Source organism: Salvelinus namaycush, chromosome 18 (assembly GCF_016432855.1).
Source record: "Salvelinus namaycush isolate Seneca chromosome 18, SaNama_1.0, whole genome shotgun sequence".
Lineage (NCBI taxonomy): Eukaryota > Metazoa > Chordata > Actinopteri > Salmoniformes > Salmonidae > Salvelinus > Salvelinus namaycush.
In genome coordinates, this window is record NC_052324.1 from 12,039,151 (window position 1) to 12,058,202 (window position 19,052).

The 19,052-nt window shown below is 44.9% G+C and overlaps 1 protein-coding gene across 6 annotated transcripts in view; it reads right to left on the bottom strand.

Moving 5' to 3' along the window:
- LOC120063088 (ubiquitin-associated protein 2-like) overlaps positions 1-10,994 on the bottom strand; it is a 29,775-nt gene extending 18,781 nt beyond the window's left edge. For 5 of the 6 annotated variants that reach the window (XM_039013235.1, XM_039013234.1, XM_039013232.1 and 2 more), the window contains exons 1-10: positions 10,910-10,994; positions 9,109-9,246; positions 8,346-8,423; positions 6,302-6,412; positions 5,478-5,634; positions 2,916-3,002; positions 1,159-1,222; positions 899-984; positions 496-551; positions 330-385 (exon numbers count right to left, since the gene is read on the bottom strand). In XM_039013235.1, coding sequence (XP_038869163.1) covers positions 330-385; positions 496-551; positions 899-984; positions 1,159-1,222; positions 2,916-3,002; positions 5,478-5,634; positions 6,302-6,412; positions 8,346-8,423; positions 9,109-9,204 — 791 coding nt within the window. In that variant the 5' untranslated portion in view covers positions 9,205-9,246; positions 10,910-10,994. Of the gene's footprint in view, positions 1-329; positions 386-495; positions 552-898; positions 985-1,158; positions 1,223-2,915; positions 3,003-5,477; positions 5,635-6,301; positions 6,413-8,345; positions 8,424-9,108; positions 9,247-10,893 lie in introns of all 6 variants that reach the window. The other variant, XM_039013231.1, reaches the window with a different exon arrangement.
- Positions 10,995-19,052: the final 8,058 nt, after the last annotated feature.

Consider the following 19,052-nt stretch of genomic DNA (forward strand, 5'->3'; position numbering starts at 1 on the left):
CACGATTAGATATCACTTCAATTTACTTATGATGCGTCTCATTTATATCTCAATGAGAAGCTGAGCAGAGTGAGAATGTAATGGAAAAATAATGTACTTATAGGACAGAAGGAGATTCAGAGATTGAGGTAGTCTACATATTACGATTCAGCTATGTGCTTGTAACCATCATTATCTCCATCATTTGAAAGGCCGGTACAGAGAAACGCATACCAACCCCAGCCAATGTACTTTTTTGTTTTCGTGCTAGCAGAGAGAGCCAGAGGTACTCAAGTATTTCATGGGTATAGTGTGCTTTACTGTGGTGAGTATTAGATTGGAGCCCTTACTTGTGTCCAGGTGTGATGTGGTTTGCAGAGGCAGTGAACACTTTGGTCTCAGACAGCTGTTGATAAAAACAGAAACATCAGGAAGAGAACCTTTGTTGTGTGTGTGTGTGTGTGTGTGTGTGTGTGTATCCACTGCAATATAAAGCCAAAAGTGGCAAACACTTACATCCTCATTCCAGTCTTCCGCAGCCCAGTCTTCTAAGGTGCCTCGCCATGTTCCTCCTACGCGGGTAGGGGACAGTAGGGGTACATAAGTTAGACACGTCTTCATGCCTGGCCTACTCTGGCCAACAGAGCTCAGTCAGCACAATAACATCTGGGTTGTATTCATTAGGACGCCTCCTAAAGAAAACGCATCATAACAGAAAACAAAAAAAAGTGTTTCTTATTGGACAAACCTAGGTAGTCCCTTCCTGTGTTCTTCCCGAATTAACACAGCCCTAGTTGTTTACTACTACACTTTAAAGCTCTAAAACATACAACTTGTAAAGGAGTGGGCCTTCATTTCACACCTCAGAGAAACCCATTTGGCCATCTAAAAATCAACTGGCGTGCCAGAAAGGTCTCACCTGTTCCATCGTCAATCCCCTCAGTTTCCCAGGTTTCCTGGCGAGACCCGCCCGAGTTGGCGTTGTAGTCAGCAGGGTTGAAGAGTCTGGAGGCGAAGAGGGGTTGTTTAGGGGTTTGTCTGTGTGTAATCATTAAATCGCCAGTATTCAGCAATGCTATGATACAGTGAAACAGCCACCCACACACTAAAGACCTCCTGGATACCGGGCTGAATAGACATGAACAGCGGGAGACAACGGGTGGGCTCTTTCCAACTCACCCCATCCCCTGAGAGGAGAACCGGTTCCCACCAGCTGCTCTTCCTCTGCCGCGACCCCCCGACCCTAAGGACACACAGACACACGTCTGACCTCTGCTGCAAGACACACAAACCCCTGTCTAATAACCACACGTGAAGTTTGTGAGTAAAAAAACAAAACAGACATACGTTTTCCGCACACGTCTGATATGTTGCTTCAAAAACACACAAGCATAGATTAGAGGGGGGCATGTTAATAATGTGCGAGTTCCACGTCTAGACCGGTAGAGAATTTTGAACAGACTAAAAGCCTAACGTTACTTGCTTATCAGAAATCAGTGTTTAGACTTCAGCTTGACAACAGCGACACCATTTGAAAGGCTTCAGATCAGTATACGAGAGCGGGCTTAGCCTAGACAGATTAAGTTAAGACGTATGAGGAAACACATCTAGAGACAGCAACTGCCGTCATAGGCACCCCTGACCCGACCCTCACACTATCCACGTCTGTCTTTGACTGTCCCAACCAAAACAACCCCCCATCCCGGCACCCTCTCCCTAGCAGCTGCAGGACACAGTACATTTCACACGTTGCATGGCACTTGTGGTAATAGCTGGGCGACACAAATAGACACATTGCCAACTAAAATTCTACACCCACCCTACCAGACATACAAAATGCCCACATCACATGCCATTTTGGGGAGACAAGGGCCCCGTAGAGTAGAGAGAGTGGGTTTCGCAAAACTAAGATCAGGGAGGGTTATTGTGGAGGCTATTGTAGCGTACAGCATAGTAGTGGAATTTTATTGGGGGGGCACCAGTGTTACGAGAAAAATAAAAAGAGCCAGAATAATTGTTCTAATAACTAGGCTTCACTGTAGTATCCTAAAGAAAGGAGCCGGTCACGGTTGCACCACTGCCACAATGAAAACAGATGTGTTTTTCTAGCCCAAGATATGTCTAGCCCAAGATATGAATAACCAGCGCTACATATTTCCTCTTTCCATCACGCATTTGCGGGCCACATTTTTCCATCCATGTCGCGGGCAGTTCTAAAACTAGGTCGACTCGCGAGCCGCTAATCATTTGTTTGCACGTTGTTCAGTTATCTAGCTACTTAACAATCCGGTAACTTGACCAGTATATCCAAACATTTGAGGGCACAGAAATAAAGGGAAAAGGGATAGCTTCTTCAGGAGATCAATGGCCATAGCAATGAGGCGGACTGATCTCTTGCATGTTGTCAAAAAAAAATTTTTTTAAGAGTGTGTACAATTTTCAAAGTAAGGCAAGGGTACAAACTAGTGAGGGTGCACAAAGGTGACATTTGTCACACCGAAAAAAATCCTAGAACTGCAAGAAATGTCTATTTTCAGAGTGAGGTCATCGCAAGCCCAGCGTTTCACCAACGATGTGATACTACTGTGATACTGGGGCGGCAGGGTAGCCTAGTGGTTAGAGCGTTGGTCTAGTAACTGAAAGGTTGCAAGTTCAAATCCCCGAGCTGACAAGGTACAAATCTGTCGTTCTGCCCCTGAACAAGGCAGTTAACCCACTGTTCCTAGGCCGTCATTGTAAATAAGAATTTGTTCTTAACTGACTTGTCCAATTTGTAAGTCGCTCTGGATAAGAGCGTCTGCTAAATTACTTAAATGTAAATGTAATACTAGGCCAAGTGTCACGACACCAAGCACTATCGTGACACCACAGGGTTCCCATTGCATCAAAGCTAGAGAACGTGGCTACATTATTTTCTTAGTACCAGTAACACTCACCTCTGCCAGCAACGCCTCTCCCCCTGCGACCACGGTCTGCCCCTCTATCTCCAGGACCCATTTCAAACACATTCTCCTCTGACCGCACTGAAAGGTAAGGGGGGGAAAAAACACAAAAAACAACGACATACGTCAACACACTCGCAAAACAAAGAGGCGATTTAACAGTTTCCAGAACATTAAGGACACCTCTTTCCATGAGACTAGCTGAACGCTGTGATCCTTTATTGAGGTCACCTGTTAAATCCACTTCAGAAATCAGTGTATATGAAGGGGAGACGACAGGTTAAAGATTCATTTTTTAACCTCGAGACAATTGAGACATGGATTGTGTATGTGTGCCATTCAGAGGATGAATGGGCAAGACAAAAGACTTAAGTACCTTTGAAAGGGGGATGGTAGGTGTCCCTAGGGCTGTGGCGGTCATGAAAATGGACTGCCTGTCTCACAGTAATTGACCTTTAATAAACAAACACGTTTAGCTAAATCCATACACCTGGTGCCTAGGCTATGGTCTAGTTCATTTATAGCAGACAAGATATGCTTATAATTCCCATCATATGATTTTAGTTATATGAATACAAGTGACCATATAGCTAAATAAAATAGAAAGGCTATTTCTCAAATGATTGCCACGGGAGTGTGCACATTGAGCGGCTATTACATGTGGTGTAAACAGTGATTTGAAACAGGTCTTAAACACAATTTAGAATTATTTAGCAACCTTCGTGATAAAGCATAGAATGTCTTAGAATTCAAAATATGGGCAGCATGATGCAATTTGATGATTGATGATTTGAAAAAGCCAAAGGCATTCGCTCGGTTTCTGGCCTAGACTGCACACGCAGCCAGTCTCATTCCCAAGTGATAATGTTCTTCTCACCCATCAGACTAGTCGCAATTTAATATTGTCTATACATATTATACTAATAAATGGAAACCAATTTCACACATTATTAACGGGCCATTATCAGGGCATGTCTTTCGTATGCACCAACTTGGTAATAGCATATAGGATGCCTGTCCCGTGTTGCCAGTAGGCTACTCCGGATGTAAAGTGAATCATTGCGCATTAGGAGTTGAGAAAAAAATAATATTATGACTAGAAAGCTGGGATCCTCCTTTTAAGAGGCCATCAAAACTCGTCGCACGTGATTCCGTATAGCAATGTTGCGCAATGACTGGACTTAGAGAAACACTTATTTTACTCCATGCATCAACCAGCTGTTTGGGGAGCTGCCTCTGTCTGTGCGACAGGCCTATTCCTCTCAAACTCTATGCCAGGGCTCTCCAACCCTGTTCCTGGAGAGCTACCCTCCTGAAGGTTCACTACAGCCTCAGATGTTTAGAATCTGATTCAGCTTAGTCCAAATGGCTACCGTTGCGTTTGGCTTAGAGTTTGAAACAAGATCGACATAAAAATTGGATTGCTACTTTAATACAGCAGATTTTGGGTTCTAGCAAATAAAATTGTTAGCGTCATTTATAATCCCCCCTATTCCACCACCCCTCCCCTGATTAGAGTCAGACCAACCGACAACAAAACTTCCACTTACAGCTATTTTTACTCACATCTACAGCACATGTATAATGATTTCCTAATTTCCTCTTTCTGCAAGTGCTGGATTTTCCCCCACAGCGGCCAATCCACCATTCAGTGTGATCTTAACTCCAAACCTCCGATGTCCACAGTATACCATTTTGCAATACATCCCTCCGAGGGTCTTGAACCTCCCCATTTGTAATATTTCTACCAATATTACCTAAGGGTATAGTGATATTTCCCATTGACTGATCGTGTTTTTCCAGATCCTAACATTACAGTTTGCATGTCCACCTGAACCCTAATATGACGTGGCCACCGTTCACTCTTCGTCGTTGCGCAAATTTAGTCACTATGCCATTTCCTTTCTGCATCTAAGTTATATTGCCGAGACTACCTTTAAGTGAAAGTGATATTTTTTATTTATACTAATAATTTGAAGCAATTTATAGTTTAATGGGTGGCAGACAGACTTTCTTTAAGAAAGTACCTCTTCTAACTGTGGCAGAGCCACAATATGTTGGTTGTAATTTTGTGTTGAGCATACACCTCCATACACTTAGTTACGCGTGACAATTTTACTATTTACAATGTATTCATACATATTATACCTATTTTTTCTAAGAACATTTGTTTTACCCCCTCAGTACATTTGAGTTTAGTCATATTACTTGCTGTAATATTTGATCGCCTTACCTGGAAGATGAAGTTGCAGCCAACTCTGTATGGCTTCATTTACGCTAGCTGTTCCCATAGACTTCCAGTCATTGAGCCAACAACTATCTCGGCAGAAATATCTACAGTACTAGTCAAAGGTTTGGACACCTACTCATTCAAGGGTTTTTATTTTTACTATTAGCAAGTTGGTTAGGCTACTCAGCGCCATACCTTTACAGAGCACAGTTTGAATAGTTACCGTGACTCAACGATCACGTCGAATTTGACCACATTCATGACTCTTGACCGCCGTTGTGGCGGTAATATGGTCACTGTAACAGCCCTAGGAGTCCCACTCTCACCTTCTCGGCTACGGCTGGTTCCACGGCCCCTCCTGTTGGGGCCCCCGCGGCCCCGGCTTGCCTCGCGATCCCTCTTCTCTCGGTTGTCCTTCGTCTCAGAGGGTCCTCCCTCCTTCATGGGGCCTCGCGCCTTTTTCCCAACCGTCTCCCAGGAGGTCTGAATGACAAAGAGACCTTATTGCAAACACAAATACACTCAACACTGAAAAAGCAAACACGAGAATACTTTGAGCGCGCAAACTTGGGACTGACTAATAAAGTAGTTAAAGAGCCTACCTGCAATTGGAATTCATTTTTGTAGGTAAGTTAATGATGTATAGTTCAACTGTCATACTCTATAATAACCCAAAATACAAGCTAGTTTAACTTCATAGTTTGTAAACAATGTAATTGTGATCAAACACTGTTTAGCAGGGCACTCCAAACCTGTCCTTGGAGAGCAACCCTCGCGTAGGTTTTCGATCCAACCTTAAGTTGTAACTAACCTGATTCAACCAGCTAATTATTAGAATCAGGTAGGCTAGATTAGGGTTGCAGCAAAGACCTACAGGACAGTAGCTCTCCAAGTACAGGGTTGGAGAGAGCTGTTCTGTATAGGCTGAAAACATGATTTAAACTATCATTTGGATCTCATGTATGGTCAGTACTAGCATCCATAACAGTCTAAATTTGAGAGTGGTTACACTTCTCCAGCCCCATCACTCAGCCGTTTACCAAAACAGTAGCAGGGTGTTTGCTTTGTGGATGTTTGAACTGCAGATTGCCCCTTTAATTAGAGTTAGTGTCACTGGATGTGTATTCATGTGTCAGAGCGTGGACCTCACTGTGTCAGAGGTGCTTTCCAGCAGGAAATTGATGGCTCTGTTGACATCCTCGTTGCAGTCATGGAGGGCCACCATACACTCATCTTGGGTCTTCCCAGTCACCTCAATCAGCTGTGGGAATACACACATATGATCAGCACTAGGCAGCAAGTAGTCTAGCGGTTAAGAGCATTGGGCAAGTAACCAAAAGTTCGCTGGTTCAAATCCCTGAGCCAGCAAGGCAGTTAATCCCCCAACAACTTCTCCCCGGGTGTAGATGACAGTGATTAAGATGGGTTGAGGCGAAACACGGAAGACACATTTTGGTTGAATTCATTCAGTCGTGCAGCTGACTAGGTACCCCCTTTCCCCAAGTAGACCATTTTTAACGTTTAAACTGCCATTTAATAATTTCTTTACTAATTTTCCCCTTAAAACTAAGGGAAATGGTCCTCCCGAGTGCCGCAGCAGTCTAAGGCACTGCATCGCAGTGCTTGAGGCATCACTACAGTCCCGGGTTCGATCCCAGGCTGTGTCACAGACGGCCGTGACACCCATGAGGCGGCGTACAACTGGCCCAGCGTCGTACGGGTTAGGAGAGGGTTTGGCCAGCCGGGATTCCCTAGTCACGTTGCACTCCAGAGACTCCTTGTGGCTGACCTCTGGCGCCTGCGGGCTGACCCCGGGCGCCAGTTGGATGGCGTTTCCTCCAACACATTGGTGCGGCTGGCTTCCAGGTTAAGCGAACAGTGTTTCAAGGAGCAGTGCGGCTTAGCAGGGTCGTGTTTCGGAGGACACGTGACTCTCGACCATTGCCTCTCCTGAGTCCGTAGGGGAATTGCAGCGATGGGACAAGACCGACTTCCAATTGGATATCACGAAATTGGGGAGGAAAAAGGGGTAAAAGTACAAAAGAGGAAAATGAATAAAATTCCACTTGAATTCACAATGCAGCTGTCGGCAACGGGTTGGGTCTCACGGCGAGTTCCTTTCAGATGATTAAACATTGCACATGTACTAACATTACTGTACCCCAACTCCACCTCCAAAAGTTGCCATTTCCTTCTCAAAGTATTGCCATACGGGACTTCGCTGCGGTCGCTTGCCTTTCTCTGACACATTTTTCTAACCGTTAACAGCAATGACAGTGGAGGAGACTCCTGGTGTGGACTCCATTTCTGAGTGTCAACATTCGATTCTGCTAGAAATCGACTCCTACGATTGTGTTTTTGGGACAGACCAATTAGTTGCTGTACTTCCAGATACACAAACACTTGGATCTTTCATAGCAAATTAACGAGGGATGGAGTAAGAGGGGCACAGTATAGGCAGGCCGGCCACTAGGCAGAGAGCAAGAACCGTGCACCAGGCTCATCTATCGGCTACAGCCATATCTCTCAATTTCTTGGCTTGCAAGTTCAGTAAAGCAGGACCTAATCAATAAATAGGGTAGGATATTCTAGCCACAACAAACCGAAGACTGAACAAACTCGCATCATTAGCTAAAAGAAATAGCGTGGGCTGTAATCATTAGTTTGGAACTAAAACGAGTTTCAATTGGACAAAGTGAGGTAGGTCTCGGCCGTTTAGTTTGCTTCCTTCGCGATACAGAATGGGCGTAATGAATGCGACCCAGGCGAGCCAGCGCGAGGGAAAGAGGGGCCACCACGGGCTGTCTTGGTAATCTGCATCTGGGAATGTCTTATTCACCTCTTCTGGTTTTATTTCAAATTAAAACATTGCCCAGGCCTTTATCGTGTAGTTAGACGTGTAGTAAGAAATGTATATATTTTGTGATAACTGCACTGTGAATTTAATTTTATGAGGAATTCTTTGGGGGGAGGGTTAGGGATTCTTAACGTTAAGGATCCAAATTTCATTTAAATGTTCACTGCCCTAATCAGCACGTGCGCACATAAAACAACTTAGCAGTGCCGACAAAAACACTCACAAATACAAAGAGGATACAAACAGACATGTGTGGGATGAGTGTACTGTACTTAAAAATCATACAGACTGCTATACAAATGCCACGTTCACCACATCTTTCACACACTGTCCTCACCTGTTTGACCTTATCCTCAAAGTCGGCATCATTTTTGTCGTAGATCATCTGGGCAAGCCGAATCTGTTCCGCTGTGGCCTGCATTCAAAAAATAGAGTAGTTACACCCAGGTGACCTCCATTTTTTTTGTGTGTGATAAGACTAGAAGGTGATAGGCACATTTGAAATATGTACTGGTGATGGCAGGAATAACATGAGAAAAGATTATGCGACCCCTGTGTATGGTATAACAAAGGCTTGTTGGGACATTAAGTCAAGTTGGCCAAGACATGAGTATATGTAGCTCTTGAAAACCATTCTCCATACGTAGGGTTTTCAGCGGTTACATTCACCAACGGTTGGCACCATGTGAACTACAACTCTGATGCTGCGTCTTAACATTTAGAAACGGCAATAATAAATCACTTTCAAAATGGTTTGAAACATATGCCGATATGGCCTTTATCTTTCATGTCAGCTAGAAATTATCTTTCCAATAAAAAGATTCTACTATGTTACTGGTACCATAAGTGTAAGGGGGGGGGGGGGGGGGGGGCATAACTGATTTGACGAAGTGCAGGCAGACGCAGCAGAACACGTAGAAAAAACTATTTATCTGCACACTGCAGAGCTCCCAGTGCAATGGGTTAATCAAATAAAAACATTTTTAAATCCATTGCATCAGAGCTATACGCAGCTACATGTTCTAGTACCAGTCACCTCTGCCAGCAACCAAAAGTACACTGTACAGTGTTGCTACTCTGAAATTGTGTATGAAACTCACCTGTATCTGTTTTTGTGGCTGTGTGGTTTGTGTGGTGGTGGGCAGCGCTCTGTCTCGAGTTCCTCGAGCTGGATTGCTGACCACTGAAGTCATCATATACAGTATATACAAAACAATGTATGTACAAAATAGAAAAATCTGAAACAGATCAATGGAGGGGGAGGCAGTCAGTCAAATGGACATCATAATCATTTCAACCTCACAGGACTACTTGTACTGAGTCTTGCTTTTGTCGTCAACTTTGCCTGTGCCATGTAAGACTATAACCCTGTCCATAGCTCCTCATGTTTAAATTTAGACACCGGGCTGTTCTGGTGTCAACTTACATCTCTCACGCACACATTCAAAAACATTCTCACAAACATAGATGTAATGGTCAAACAAGCATCACTCATACATCTGGCTACAATCAATTTTATTGAACTAAATGGCAGCTATAAGTACTGGCAATTTATAAATAGTTTTATTGCTCTGTTGATAGTGGCGAATGTGGATTTGAAGCTAGCGTTCAACATTATAGCTAGGCATTCAAACCACAGCGCCTAGTCCAAATCATGGGGCAGCCATTTGGGATTGCCCAAAAAAGTTCAGACGTGCCAATGGTTCATGACATGTGCCCGTGAAGTTACTAAAAACTACTAACGTTTGCCAGCTAGCTAAATTAGGCATCGCTATTAACGGAAAGCCAAGTGGATATATAGCCTAGCTAGCCAACCAATTGACAAATTAAGTGTGATTCTGATAATCTAATGATAGTGCGTAGCTGGTTTGCTAGCTCTCGTCTAGCTAACAAAGCAGCTGCCATTGTTGTTGTGACAGCTGTGTTCTCTAATCGGGGTGGGTACACAAATGAACAAACCGGATTCGGTTAGCTAAATAACTAAGCGTCTTTGTAATCGAGAAAAAAATATATATAAACTATATTAATGTAAGATTTGTTAGCTAGGTTTGCTAGCTATTTCCAGAAATAAGAGCATCCCAAAATGAGCTTGGTCGAGCGCTTTATTATTTTGATGATTCACAGTAAAGACGATGACTTACAAAATAGGTAATGACGCGTTAACGTAGCTAGTTATAACGTTAACATTGCCAATCTATTCTTTGTTCACATGTCTAAAGTAAGCTTGGGCAAAGACCAAACTGTCTGCCTCGCTCTAAACGTTAAATAGATAACGTTAGCTAGCTAAATGTTTACTAAATTACTGTAACTATAGTAGTTAACTTCAGTATTAAGCCCATAACGCCCGTTTGATAGCTAGCTAAGTATGCTACCGCAGATAACTTGGTTTGCAGTCACTGTCAGAGACCAAAATAAACAATGTTGGACGGAGCTCTTTGTGTAAACGGCTAATATTAGCCAGTTAGCTAGTACCCCTAGCTAATGATTTATGATAATGGTCGCTCTTTGAGGAACAGTCGCCCATACACTGTACTCCACACACGTGGACGAATAATATTACATTAAAGAATAACATGCAGCTAGTAACGTTATATCTACAAATTGTATACAATAGTACAATGTAACCCGCTAGAAAGAAGTGTGGACATAGCTAGGTAGCTAGCTATTTGACCCGTGAGTTATCTGGCTAGCATGCTAGTTAGCATACATTTTTAGCATTTGAAAACGATAGCACAATGTGGATACGCTAGAGCTAACTTAGCACTGAAGTGGCTAAGCTAACTGGCAACGTGAAATGATGGCTCGGTCGATCTATTTTCGGAGTATCACTACAGTAAAGTGGATCAACCGTATTTTTGTTGTTGTTTATGATTATCATAACAAACCTTTTTCTTTCTTTACCTGCTAACACGCTTCACTCAGCCAGCAGCAGATGCCGTCACGTGACACACCGCGCCGTTGTTCAACCCCGAATAACCGAACCAGCCACTAATAACAGGCCTAGCAGATCAGGTTGTTTTACGCACTCTGCGGGTGTACGTGCTCGCTCCCTCCACCTCGGAACGCGCTGTTGATAAGTCAGTGGTTGGTTGGCCTCATTGGCATTTGATATGGATGGCTCTTGTTGGTATTATGCCACCTGCAAGCTACTTATGACAGCTCAAGGAATCATCTTCTGTTCATCCTTATCTACCAAAATGACTAAAGAAAGGGAAGGTATTACAGACATGTAGACATAGAGCAAAAAAAACAGAATGTGATTAAACTATTTTGTGAGCTCAAACCCCAAATGTTAGTTACAAATCAAGAGACAGATGGTACAAAGTCATTTATTTCAACCCCACTATCTTCTATGGACACAAGCGAAGCAGTACATTTTAGATAAAACATTTAGTCATTTAGCAGGCGCTCTTACCCAGAGCGACTTACAATCAAGTGCATTCAACTAAGGTAGACCACACATGTGTATAACAATAATTGAAAGAAAAATCTAAATAGCCGCTATATGCAAAATCAGGGGCTCGGATGGTCTTTACTGAGCGGCGGCTGCAATAGAGAGGCAGGCGAGGTGGCATCCCGATGAGCCTTTGTCGATGAGGAAATAGACCGCCATTGCCCTCTGTCCTATTGTTGAAGTTATTATGTGACTTGTTAAGCACATTTCCACTCCTGAACTTATTTAGCCTTGCCATAACAAAGGGGTTGAATACTTATTGCCTCAAGACATTTCAGGTTTTCATTTTTCATTAATTTGTAAACATTTAGAAAAACATAATTCCACTTTGACATTATGGGGTATTGTGGTTACGCCAGGGACAAAAAAATCTAAATTTGATCCATTTTAAATTCAGGCTGTAACACAACAGAATGTGGAAAAAGTCAAGGGGTGTGAATACCTTCTGAAGACACTGTAGATACCCCAACCAGATGCCATGGATTACAGGCAAGGCGTCAATACAGGACTAAGATGTAATCCTACTACGCCAGCTCTGACGTTCTACAGATGTGGCATTACTTGCAAACTATCATGGGTTACAAAGGGAAACCCAGCCACGAGCTGCCCAGTGACACAAGCCTACCAGATGAGCTAAATACCTTCTATGCTAGCTTCGAGGCAAGCAACACTGAACCATGCATGAGAGCACCAGCTGTTCCGGACGAATGTGTGATCTCGCTCTCCATAGCCGATGTGAGTAAGACCTTTAAACAGGTTAACATTCGCAAGGCCGCGGGCCAGACAGAATACCAGGACATGTACTTAGATCATGCACTGACCAGCTGGCAGGTGTCTTCACTGATATTTTCAACCTATCCCTGACCCGGTCTGCAAACCCAACTTTTTCAAGCCGACCACCATAGTCCCTGTGCCCAATAACGCCAAGGTTACCTGCCTAAATCACTTGCCCCGTAGCATTCACATTTATAGCCATGAAATGCTTTGAAAGGTTGGTCAAATCAAATCAAACTTTATTTGCCACATACGCTGAATACAACAAGTGTAGACTTTAACGTGAAATGCTTACTTACAAGCCCTTAACCAACAGTGCAGTTCAAAAAGAAGAAAATATTTACTAAGTAGGCTAAAATAAAAAGTAATTAAAAAAAAAAGATCAACACCATCATCCCAGACACCTTGGACCCATTCCAATTTGCATACCGCCCCAACAGATCCACAGATGACGCAGTCTCTATTACACTCCACGCTGGCCTCACCCAACTGGACAAAAGGAATACCTTTGTAAGAATGCTGTTTATTGACTACAGCTCAGCATTCAACACCATAGTCCCTTCCAAGCTCAGGACCCTGGTACTGAACATCTCCCACTGCAACTGGATCCTGGACTTCCTGACGGGACACCCCCCGGTGAGGGTAGGCAACAACACATCCTCCATGCTTACCACCAACATGAAGCCCCTCAGGGGTGTGTGCTTAGTCCTCTCCTGTTCTCCCTGTTCACCCACGACTGTGTGGCCGCGCACGACTCCAACATCATCAAATTTGCTCACCACAAGACGGTGGTAGGTCTGATCACCGTCGACAATGAGGCAGTCTTTAGGGAGGAGGTCAGAGACCTGGCAGTGTGGTGCCAGGACAACAACGTCTCCCTCAACGTCAGCAAGATAAAAGAGCTGATTGTGGACTACAGGAAATGGAGGGTCGAACAGGTCGAGAGCTTCAAGTTCCTCAGTGTCAACATCACTAAAGAACTATCGTGGTCCACACACATTAGCACAGTCGTGAAGAAGGCATGGCAACGCCTCTTCCCCCTCAGGAGGCTGAAAAGATTTGTCAAGGGCCCTCAGATCCTCAAAAGGTTCTAAAGCTGGCCCATTGAGAGCATCTTGACTAGCTGCATCACCTCTTGTTACGTCAAATGCAAGGAACTGGATTGTGTTTACAGCATGAGTGGTCTCAAGTACAGTACCAGTCAAAAGTTTGGACACACCTAGTAATTCAAGGGTTTTTCTTTATTTTTTACTATTTCTACATTGTAGAATAATAGTGAAGACATCAAAACTATGAAATAACACATGGAATCATGTAGTAACCAAAAAAGTGTGGGAACTACACATGCTGAAATCATCTGTTCACCTTCTCTGCGTCTCAAATTTGGACTTATTAGACTAAAGAACAGATTTCCACCGGTCTAATGTCCATTGTTCGTGTTTCTTGGCTCAAGCAAGTCTCTTCTTCTTATTGGTGTCCTTTAATAGTGGTTTCTTTGCAGCAATTTGACCACGAAGGCCTGATTCACGCAGTCTCTTTTGAAGAGTTGATGTTGAGATGTGTCCTGTTACTTGAACTCTGTGAAGCATTTATTTGGGCTGCAATTTCTGAGGCTGGTAACTTTAATGAACTTATCCTCTGCAGCAGAGGTAACTCTGGGTCTTCCTTTCCTGTGGCAGTCCTCATGAGAGCCAGTTTCATCATTGCACGTTATGGTTTTTGCAACCGCACTTGGAGAAACTTTCAAAGTTCCTGAAATGTTCCAGATTAACTGACCTTCATGTCTGAAAGTAATGATGGACTGTTGTTTCTCTTTGCTTATTTGAGCTGTTCTTGCCATAATATGGACTTGGTCTTTACCAAATAGGGCAATCTTCTGTGGGGTGATTGACTCAAACACATTAATTGACTCAAACACATTAAGAAGGAAACAAATTCCACAAATTAACTTTTAACAAGGCACACCTGTTAATTGAAATGCATTCCAGGTGACTACCTCATGAAGCTGGTTGAGAGAATGCCAAGAGTGTGCAAAGATGTCATCAAGGCAAAGGGTGGCTACTTTGAAGAATTATCAAATATAAAATATTTCTTTGATTTGTTTGGTCCATATGTTTTATTTCATAGTTTTGATGTCTTCACTATTATTCTACAATGTAGAAAATAGTCAAAATAAAGAAAAACCTTTGAATGAGTAGGTGTCTCCTGTAACGTCCTGATCAGAGTTCTTATGTGTTGTGCTTGTTTTAGTGTTGGTCAGGACGTGAGCTGGGTGGGCATTCTATGTTGTGTGTCTAGTTTGTCTGTTTCTGTGTTCAGCCTAATATGGTTCTCAATCAGAGGCAGCTGTCAATCGTTGTCCCTGATTGAGAATCATATATAGGTGGCTTGTTTTGTGTTGGGGATTTGTGGGTGGTTGTCTTCCGTGTCAGTGTTTGTGCCACACGGGACTGTTACGGTTAGTTCTTTTTGTTATTTTGTATTGTGTATAGTTTTCGTGCTTATTAAATCATGGAAACTTACCACGCTGCACATTGGTCCTCCGATCCTTCTCGCCTCTCCTCGTCTGAGGAGGAGGAAGAGCTAGACTGCCGTTACAGAACCACCCACCTAACTTGGACCAAGCAGCGTGGCAACGGGCAGCAGCGACAGCAGCAGCGGCCAACTACACAGGACTCCTGGACATGGGAGGAAATTATGAACGGTAAAGGACCCTGGGCTAAGGTTGGAAAGGATCGCCTCCCATGGGAACAGCTGGAGGCAGCTTGGAGAGCAGAGGCAACCGGAGAGAGGAACCTGCGTTACGAAGGTATGCGGCTAGCACGGAAACCCGAGAAGAAATCCCAAATCCCAATTTCTTGGGTGGGGGCTAAAGGGTAGTGTGGCGAAGGCAGGTAGGAAACCTGCGCCCACTTCCCATGCTTACCGTGAAGAGCGGGAGTACGGGCAGACACCGTGTTATGCGGAAGAGCGCACGGTGTCTCCTGTACGTGTGCATAGCCCGGTGCGGGTTATTCCACCTCCCCGCACTGGCCGGGCTAGATTGAGCATTGAGCCAAGTGCCATGAAGCCGGCTCAACATATCTGGCCTCCAGTACGTCTCCCCGGGCCGGTGTACATGGCACCAGCCTTACGCATGGTGTCCCCGGTTCGCCAACACAGCCCAGTGCGGGTTATTCCACCTCCCCGCACTGGACGGGCTACGGGGAGCATTCAACCAGGTAAGGTTGGGCAGGCTCGGTGCTCAAGGGAGCCAGTACGCCTGCACGGTCTGGTATATCCGGCGCCACCTTCCCGCCCCAGCCCAGTACCACCAGTGCCTACACCACGCACCAGGTTTCCAGTGCGTTTCCAGAGCCCTGTTCCTCCTCCACGCACTCTCCCTGTGGTGCGTGTCTCCAGCCCAGTACCTCCAGTTCCGGTACCACGCACCAGGCCTATAGTGCACCTCGAGAGTCCAGGGTGCCCTGTTCCTGCTCCCCGCACTAGCCTTGAGGTGCGTGTCTCCAGTCCGGTACCACCAGTTCCGGCACCACGCACCAGGCCTACTGTGCGCCTCAGCAGGTCAGAGTCGGCCGTCTGCACTGCTCGTCTGCCCAGCGCCGTCTGCACTGCCTGCCTGCCCAGCGCCGTCTGCACTGCCTGCCTGCCCAGCGCCATCTGAGCCGCCCGTCTGTCCCGAGCCATTAGAGCCGCCCGTCAGTCAGGAGCCGCTAGAGCCGTCAGCCAGTCAGGAGCCGCCAGAGCCGTCAGCCAGTCAGGAGCCGCCAGAGCCGCCAACCAGTCAGGAGCCGCCAGAGCCGCCAGCTAGTCAGGAGCCGCCAGAGCCGCCAGCCAGTCAGGAGCCGCCAGAGCCGCCAGCCAGTCAGGAGCCGCCAGAGCCGCCAGCCAGTCAGGAGCCGCCAGCCAGTCAGGAGCCGCCAGAGCCGCCAGCCAGTCAGGAACCGCCAGCCAGTCAGGAGCTGCCTTTCAGTCATGAGCTGCCCTTCAGTCATGAGCTGCCCTTCAGTCATGAGCTGCCCTTCAGTCATGAGCTGCCCTTCAGTCCGGAGCTGCCACTCAGTCCGGAGCTGCCACTCAGTCCGGAGCTGCCACTCAGTCCGGAGTTGCCCCTCTGTCCTGAGCTACCTCTCTGTCCTGAGCTACCTCTCTGTCCTGAGCTGTCTCCTCTATCTAGGGGGGACCTTTGTGAAGGTTCCTAGACCAGGGTCGGGGGCGAGGGTCGCCACTCAAAGGACGCTAAGGAGGGGGACAAAGACAATGGTGGAGTGGTGTCCTCGTCCTGCGCCGGAGCCGCCACCGCGGACAGATGCCCACCCAGACCCTCCTCTTGAGTTTTAGGGGTGCGTTCGGAGTCCGCACCTCGGGAGGGGGGTACTGTAACGTCCTGATCAGAGTTCTTATGTGTTGTGCTTGTTTTAGTGTTGGTCAGGACGTGAGCTGGGTGGGCATTCTATGTTGTGTGTCTAGTTTGTCTGTTTCTGTGTTCAGCCTAATATGGTTCTCAATCAGAGGCAGCTGTCAATCGTTGTCCCTGATTGAGAATCATATATAGGTGGCTTGTTTTGTGTTGGGGATTTGTGGGTGGTTGTCTTCCGTGTCAGTGTTTGTGCCACACGGGACTGTTACGGTTAGTTCTTTTTGTTATTTTGTATTGTGTATAGTTTTCGTGCTTATTAAATCATGGATACTTACCACGCTGCACATTGGTCCTCCGATCCTTCTCGCCTCTCCTCGTCTGAGGAGGAGGAAGAGCTAGACTGCCGTTACATCTCCAAACTTATGACTGGTACTGTAGATGCGCTTGTTTTGAGATCAATGTGTGCACATTTTGTTCATATCCTTTGCTAGTTAGTGAGTTATTAGCCCAGTTCTAGATCATTTTAGTCAGAAATAGGGGAGTGATCATTTTTTCTCCTAGAGGGGCAGTGTTGTATTTTGAGACATGCTTGAATAAACTAAGTAGCCAATAGGCAGAGGGTAGCATAATTTGTCTGATTCTCTGTAATTTTAACATTTTATTTTGTAAAGTGGTTTCTTGCATCAAAAAACACAACAACATTTACAATGAACTCCTTGTCTGAAGGACAGGTGGATAAACAGGTTAATGTCAAGCCATGGAATGTAGGCCTACATTGAACACCACACATTGGCTGCTACTGTAGGCTGAATGAGAAAAGATATTTCCGCGTTAAAATGTTATGGTATGCATTTTCTCCATTGTTTTTGATGGTAGGCCACTCTGGTATGCCTACATTATGATCAAGTAGCCTACTTGACCACTGTTAAAACTGTAACATAAAGCAGGTACAGCCTCAGTGTTCACAGTAAACGCACGCTGGAAGTTGCACAGAATTTTCACAATGTTAAAGGTTGCGCTCAGCAGACTTGAAATTTGCTCAGTGCCGAAAAGAATTAGAGGGAACATTGGTGGTAAGTACGGCATCACTGGGGTACATCACTGGGGCCGAGATCCCTTCCATCCAGGACCTCTATACCAGGCGTTGTCAGAGAAAGGCCCAAAATATTGTCAGACTCCAGCCACCCAAGCCATAGACGGTTCTCTCTGCTACCGCACAGCAAGCGGTATTAGTGCACCAAGTCTAGAACCAACAGAACCCTGAACAGCTTCTACCCACAAGCCATAAGATTGCTAAACAAGACTGCTGAATAGCTAATAAAATGGCTACCCGGACTACCTGCATTGATCCTTTTATGCACAAATACTGGACACTCACACATACTTACACTGACACCACAACACACACACACACACTATATACGCCCACACACACATAACATGCGCACACATGCATACTGACACCACACACACACATTTTCACACTCAACATATACTCTACTGTCTATTATCTATCCTGTTGACTAGTTCACTTTACCCCTACCTATAAGTACATAGCTATCTCAATTACCTCATACCCCTGCACATCAACTCAGTACTGGTACTCCCTGTATATAGCCATGCTATTTTTACTCAAGATTTTTGTAATTCACTGTGTATTTATGCCTTGTGTCATATCAATTTTTATATCATTTTTGAAATATTTATCTTAACTCTGCATTGTTGGAAAAGGACATGTAAGTAAACATTTCACTTTTAGTCTACACCGGTTGTTTTACGAAGCATGTGACTTTTCTTTTTGAGTGAATTGTGCAATACATTTTCTACTCTGAAAACTAGGATTTTCACACACAGTACCTCCATCAGCTGGCAAGACAGATGAACAACTGGCAGACATCTTCTTTGCGCCTGAATTTCAAAGACCAACCACAGAGGATAGGCCTACCACATAAAAAAAGTGATTTTTCTTCCATGTATATTTAATCTCTCGTGGACAGACTACCTAAACTACCAAAGTACAACATTAGACAACATTATAATGATTCCATAACTTTTTATGGTAAGTTCCTCGTAGCAAAATTCTTGAAATGACAGAGGTTGGGAATCTCCATAGAGATAGAGGACTCATCTTTGTATCTGTGCCATTATAGTGTCTGTGACAGCATGGGCAGCACCATTGAGGCTATCTCCATTTTGATGTAGCACATTTTCTTCTTCACAATTGGCTGATCCCTCCTGATTACCCGGTTGGACATGACTCCAACAGGATCACCAGGAGGCATTAGACAATGAAGTTGGAAGTCCCACCCAGTTGACTACATTGTAATGGTGGAAGCCCTCAATGGTGCTGTCCATGCTAAATGGCCTTTTGGCCACTAGAGGACTCTATCATTCTCTATGGGAATCTCATTATTTGTGATACAGGCTAAAGTAGTACAGTGCCTTAATCATGAAGG